At 49.3% G+C, this 7,066-nt stretch overlaps 1 protein-coding gene across 1 annotated transcript; it reads right to left on the bottom strand.

Annotated features, from left to right (window-relative positions):
• Positions 1–332: 332 nt before the first annotated feature.
• Positions 333–1,791, bottom strand: LOC310856034 (histone H2A-like; the record flags this gene model as incomplete). Its single annotated transcript, XM_083761252.1, has 2 exons — positions 333–702; positions 1,778–1,791. 2 exons carry the CDS (start codon positions 1,789–1,791, stop codon positions 333–335), a joined length of 384 nt encoding a protein of 127 aa, XP_083617378.1.
• Positions 1,792–7,066: the final 5,275 nt, after the last annotated feature.

Raw genomic sequence — 7,066 nt, 5'->3', positions numbered from 1 at the left:
AGTGCGTGTCGTGCACGCGCATGATGTTGCGCGTGCATGCATGTGCGCTCGTGCACGTGCAAGCGGGGGGGGGGGGGGGGGGGGGAACGCACTTCAGGTCCCTCACGGATCACCCCCCCTCAGAGCACGGTCCCCTCACGGAGCACGTCTCGTCTGCGAGGCTGCAGCTGGGTGCCTCTCGTTGACGAAGACAAATATAAAGTCTGCCTTATTATTATTCAGTGATTTATGAAGTGTGCTCCTCAAAGACATTGGAAATTAACCTTTACATGGAAAGAGTGGTTGGCTCTTAAAAGAGCCTTTGTGGGGTTCGTTAAACGAATGAAGCAGATTTATTTCTTAGAGGCTTTCTCAGTCTTCTTGGGCAGCAGAACAGCCTGAATGTTGGGCAGCACACCGCCCTGAGCGATGGTCACTCCACCCAGCAGTTTGTTGAGCTCCTCGTCGTTGCGGACGGCCAGCTGGAGGTGACGGGGGATGATACGACTCTTCTTGTTGTCACGGGCAGCGTTTCCAGCCAACTCCAGGATCTCAGCGGTCAGATACTCGAGCACCGCAGCGAGGTACACTGGAGCTCCGGCTCCGACTCTCTGGCCATAGTTGCCTTTACGCAGCAGCCTGTGGACACGACCCACGGGGAACTGGAGCCCGGCACGGGATGAGCGGGTCTTAGCCTTCTGCCTGACCTTTCCTCCGGTCTTTCTTTTTTTATAAGTATTTTATTAAATTTCCACAAAATTACAAGTCATACTGAACATTTGCTGCTTGTCATCATATAAATACATAGCATCAAAAACATACATCATAATACATAATACATAACCTCAAATACATACATCATAATACATAATACTTACATAAAAAAGCACAGACACCTAGGCGCCAGAGAGCGCGAGCGAACAGCACCATGCTTTGGTGCCATGTGTACTGTGACAAAAGCACATTATTAATTTCATTCTGCTTTATTTTCTGTGCATGTTATTTGTATACGTGTGATATGTAACATGAGCTTTGTGAGAGTCTTATTCTTTCCTATTTCTATGTGAAAGGTAACGGGTCTGGTACTAGGGTGATTGGTAGGTGTCAATGACTGATTGATGCCACCACCCAAGTTTACTAATGGGAGGAAGTGACACACGGGAGGGGCTGCCAAACAAACAGTGTGTGTAGGCCTACACGGCGGAGAACAGGAGCTCCAGGCGCCAGGTCGCGTTAAAACCTTTCTTTACGTTTAAACGCAGTGATCTGCAGCCGTGACAATACCAGGACAGTCGTGCCCCTCGGGTAAAGCATCGCACTTGGAGTTGCCGTCGGGGACTCGGCGTTTGAAACAGGATTATATCTGCCGGTGGTTGGAGGCTAACGGAGCTGCTGCGATCGGTGAGATCTTTCCAAAGTGTTCCTGGAGGATTGTCAATACTAAGCGTTTCGTTTATTGCGCTGGATTAAACTAGGCTACTGCAGACTTTCACATGCGCGCGCCTCGTAAGAAGAGACGGACGGACGGACGCGGTCTTTGTTTAATTCGCAGTTGCGTTCCGCTGACTTTGGGACTGGTTTGGGGCGGGTTGAATGTAATTATTGATTGTTGTTTTGAGTTTGTTTTCTTGTTTGTTTATATCATTTAGTAGGGAAAGACAGGGAGAGACGTAATTGTGAAGTGTACTGTTTGCCTGCAATTACAACTTCCTATAAAGTGTTCAAAGTAAACCCCACGATCCCGCTGATTTATTCCTTAAGTAATAATTTGCCTTGCTGTGAAGAGGGCGATTGTTACAGGTGGTGGCCCATACGGGGATCTGGGGTTTAAAACAATATGGGGATAGCGTGATTTGCTAATTGTTGTAAAAAGGGTAAAATGGGTACACTGTAAAACAAAAGCCAGGAGCAGACAAGAAATATACACTGTAAAAAAAAAGCCAAGATTATACGAGAAATATACACTGCAAAAAAAAATATGGAGAGAAGTGAGGGCACTACTATTACCGTGGAACTGGCCTTAATTAGGAAGGAGCTGCAAATTCTCAAAAACCAGGTGCAGTATGTGCAGGGGAAGTTTGAGATGTCCATGGAGAGCATTGTGAACAGGGAAGTGAGCCTAAGAGGGTACGTGGATTGCGTAAGGGCAGAAATGGAGATTCTCGTCAAGAACTCAGTAGAGCAAGTACAGAAAAACTGTTTTATGAGGATTGACGAGAAATGGAACAGTGATATGTCGAAAATAAAAAGAGCCAGTGCATCACACCTAGGGTCCAACACTCTGCCCAACCCTCACGGTTGTCCCACCAGCGCTCCCTACCATCTGGTCTCCCATGGCCGGCCCTCCAGCGCCAAGAAGGCTAGTCGACAGGGCGGTAACAATGGACACAAAAAGGAGACGGGGAAAGTGGCTCATTTTGCACACGCGGACGTCAAACTGGTGCAGCAGGTCAAGGGTGGATTTCCGCCGTCGAGAGGCGGTGGTGGTGCCACTCCAGGACTCCGGGGTCGAGATGTCCCACCTGAGGTGGATTGCCTGATCCAGAAGTGGCCGTCAGGGTTAACCCTGGATGGCCTAAAGGAGGCCCAACGTGCTGATCCCAAAGTCATCCGTCTACGGGAAGATCTGGACCCGTCCGACCAACGAGCGGGCCGCATGAGCTATGAGGAAATCCAGGGTATCCTGTATCGTAGACGGTCGAACAACGGCTCTGGATGGAAGTATCAGGTCGTGGTGCCTGAAAACCTGACCCACCCTTTCCTGGAGCAGTTCCATGACCGCCGGACGAGTGGTCATCTTGGTCGGCTGAGGACTCTCCTCCGGATCCTTGATGTGTCCTGGTGGCCTACGATCCGCAGAGACGTGTGGGAGTACATTTCCCAATGTCACGTGTGTCAGCGGAGCAGGCAAAAGAAAAGCGAGCCGACCAGTAGGTTGCAGCCCTCTCAAGGGGACCAGGCGCCACCTGCCCTTGTGATCGACCCGACGGGGCCGGTCTCGAGATGCGGGAGAAGAAACACGATGCTGCAGGTCACCATTGACTACAGCACCAGGTGGGCCATGGTGAGAGAAGTTCAACGAGGGGTGGGAGGCTCTCAGGCCAGAAAAGCCAAGTATGAGGAAACCTGGCGGAACAATGTACAGTTCCAGCCAGACGCTTTGGTCTGGGCGAGAACCTCTCCACTCTCAAAAACATTTGGAGCACACTCGTCAAAGCTAGTGCCCCCAAAATCAGGTCAGGTTCAGCTGTAAGACGAGTCAGATAGGCCCTTAAGTTTACCTAATGAAATGGAAAGATCGTTAAAGTAGACATGTGTTAATGTGGTCAACCTCAACCCCTCCTTTGGGAGGACTTGGAGAATTAGCTTCCAGCTGGGGGGGGGGGGGGGACTGTGACAAAAGCACATTATTAATTTCATTCTGCTTTATTTTCTGTGCATGTTATTTGTATACGTGTGATATGTAACATGAGCTTTGTGAGAGTCTTATTCTTTCCTATTTCTATGTGAAAGGTAACGGGTCTGGTACTAGGGTGATTGGTAGGTGTCAATGACTGATTGATGCCACCACCCAAGTTTACTAATGGGAGGAAGTGACACACGGGAGGGGCTGCCAAACAAACAGTGTGTGTAGGCCTACACGGCGGAGAACAGGAGCTCCAGGCGCCAGGTCGCGTTAAAACCTTTCTTTACGTTTAAACGCAGTGATCTGCAGCCGTGACAATACCAGGACAGTCGTGCCCCTCGGGTAAAGCATCGCACTTGGAGTTGCCGTCGGGGACTCGGCGTTTGAAACAGGATTATATCTGCCGGTGGTTGGAGGCTAACGGAGCTGCTGCGATCGGTGAGATCTTTCCAAAGTGTTCCTGGAGGATTGTCAATACTAAGCGTTTCGTTTATTGCGCTGGATTAAACTACTGCAGACTTTCACATGCGCGCGCCTCGTAAGAAGAGACGGACGGACGGACGGACGCGGTCTTTGTTTAATTCGCAGTTGCGTTCCGCTGACTTTGGGACTGGTTTGGGGCGGGTTGAATGTAATTATTGATTGTTGTTTTGAGTTTGTTTTCTTGTTTGTTTATATCATTTAGTAGGGAAAGACAGGGAGAGACGTAATTGTGAAGTGTACTGTTTGCCTGCAATTACAACTTCCTATAAAGTGTTCAAAGTAAACCCCACGATCCCGCTGATTTATTCCTTAAGTAATAATTTGCCTTGCTGTGAAGAGGGCGATTGTTACAGGTGGTGGCCCATACGGGGATCTGGGGTTTAAAACAATATGGGGATAGCGTGATTTGCTAATTGTTGTAAAAAGGGTAAAATGGGTACACTGTAAAACAAAAGCCAGGAGCAGACAAGAAATATACACTGTAAAAAAAAAGCCAAGATTATACGAGAAATATACACTGCAAAAAAAAATATGGAGAGAAGTGAGGGCACTACTATTACCGTGGAACTGGCCTTAATTAGGAAGGAGCTGCAAATTCTCAAAAACCAGGTGCAGTATGTGCAGGGGAAGTTTGAGATGTCCATGGAGAGCATTGTGAACAGGGAAGTGAGCCTAAGAGGGTACGTGGATTGCGTAAGGGCAGAAATGGAGATTCTCGTCAAGAACTCAGTAGAGCAAGTACAGAAAAACTGTTTTATGAGGATTGACGAGAAATGGAACAGTGATATGTCGAAAATAAAAAGAGCCAGTGCATCACACCTAGGGTCCAACACTCTGCCCAACCCTCACGGTTGTCCCACCAGCGCTCCCTACCATCTGGTCTCCCATGGCCGGCCCTCCAGCGCCAAGAAGGCTAGTCGACAGGGCGGTAACAATGGACACAAAAAGGAGACGGGGAAAGTGGCTCATTTTGCACACGCGGACGTCAAACTGGTGCAGCAGGTCAAGGGTGGATTTCCGCCGTCGAGAGGCGGTGGTGGTGCCACTCCAGGACTCCGGGGTCGAGATGTCCCACCTGAGGTGGATTGCCTGATCCAGAAGTGGCCGTCAGGGTTAACCCTGGATGGCCTAAAGGAGGCCCAACGTGCTGATCCCAAAGTCATCCGTCTACGGGAAGATCTGGACCCGTCCGACCAACGAGCGGGCCGCATGAGCTATGAGGAAATCCAGGGTATCCTGTATCGTAGACGGTCGAACAACGGCTCTGGATGGAAGTATCAGGTCGTGGTGCCTGAAAACCTGACCCACCCTTTCCTGGAGCAGTTCCATGACCGCCGGACGAGTGGTCATCTTGGTCGGCTGAGGACTCTCCTCCGGATCCTTGATGTGTCCTGGTGGCCTACGATCCGCAGAGACGTGTGGGAGTACATTTCCCAATGTCACGTGTGTCAGCGGAGCAGGCAAAAGAAAAGCGAGCCGACCAGTAGGTTGCAGCCCTCTCAAGGGGACCAGGCGCCACCTGCCCTTGTGATCGACCCGACGGGGCCGGTCTCGAGATGCGGGAGAAGAAACACGATGCTGCAGGTCACCATTGACTACAGCACCAGGTGGGCCATGGTGAGAGAAGTTCAACGAGGGGTGGGAGGCTCTCAGGCCAGAAAAGCCAAGTATGAGGAAACCTGGCGGAACAATGTACAGTTCCAGCCAGACGCTTTGGTCTGGGCGAGAACCTCTCCACTCTCAAAAACATTTGGAGCACACTCGTCAAAGCTAGTGCCCCCAAAATCAGGTCAGGTTCAGCTGTAAGACGAGTCAGATAGGCCCTTAAGTTTACCTAATGAAATGGAAAGATCGTTAAAGTAGACATGTGTTAATGTGGTCAACCTCAACCCCTCCTTTGGGAGGACTTGGAGAATTAGCTTCCAGCTGGGGGGGGGGGGGGACTGTGACAAAAGCACATTATTAATTTCATTCTGCTTTATTTTCTGTGCATGTTATTTGTATACGTGTGATATGTAACATGAGCTTTGTGAGAGTCTTATTCTTTCCTATTTCTATGTGAAAGGTAACGGGTCTGGTACTAGGGTGATTGGTAGGTGTCAATGACTGATTGATGCCACCACCCAAGTTTACTAATGGGAGGAAGTGACACACGGGAGGGGCTGCCAAACAAACAGTGTGTGTAGGCCTACACGGCGGAGAACAGGAGCTCCAGGCGCCAGGTCGCGTTAAAACCTTTCTTTACGTTTAAACGCAGTGATCTGCAGCCGTGACAATACCAGGACAGTCGTGCCCCTCGGGTAAAGCATCGCACTTGGAGTTGCCGTCGGGGACTCGGCGTTGGAAACAGGATTATATCTGCCGGTGGTTGGAGGCTAACGGAGCTGCTGCGATCGGTGAGATCTTTCCAAAGTGTTCCTGGAGGATTGTCAATACTAAGCGTTTCGTTTATTGCGCTGGATTAAACTACTGCAGACTTTCACATGCGCGCGCCTCGTAAGAAGAGACGGACGGACGGACGCGGTCTTTGTTTAATTCGCAGTTGCGTTCCGCTGACTTTGGGACTGGTTTGGGGCGGGTTGAATGTAATTATTGATTGTTGTTTTGAGTTTGTTTTCTTGTTTGTTTATATCATTTAGTAGGGAAAGACAGGGAGAGACGTAATTGTGAAGTGTACTGTTTGCCTGCAATTACAACTTCCTATAAAGTGTTCAAAGTAAACCCCACGATCCCGCTGATTTATTCCTTAAGTAATAATTTGCCTTGCTGTGAAGAGGGCGATTGTTACAGTACTATCCGCAACACCCCCTAACGCCCAAATGCCTGCACCTGCATGTGCTGCTCTGAAGGTCTCGCCACCCGCCAACAAATAGCACCATGCTTTGGTGCCATGTGTGTCTATCCGCTGGCGTGCAAACAAAACCCTCAGAGCCACACACTCAGTATAAACATTTAAAAGTATAAAACATGTAGACGCAACCGGGAGTCACATCAGGATATTACTATTTGTCTGGGCTGTTCTAGAGTTACTACAGTGCCAAGGTGGGCCAGTTTAGGTGCGTGTGCAGTCTCTGCAGGTCTATTGTTTTTTTCCTTTTAAGTTCAGTTTTAATTTGTTTAAAAACTGTGTTTGCGTCAATTACCACGTTGTCCGTTGATATTTTGCACCGAGTCTTCCAAATCTTAAAAATGGTCACA

Source organism: Protomyctophum parallelum, assembly GCF_964188405.1.
Source record: "Protomyctophum parallelum genome assembly, chromosome: 3".
NCBI lineage: Eukaryota > Metazoa > Chordata > Actinopteri > Myctophiformes > Myctophidae > Protomyctophum > Protomyctophum parallelum.
Note: the sequence above shows the minus strand (reverse complement) of the source record. Positions and strands in the feature narration are given on the sequence as shown.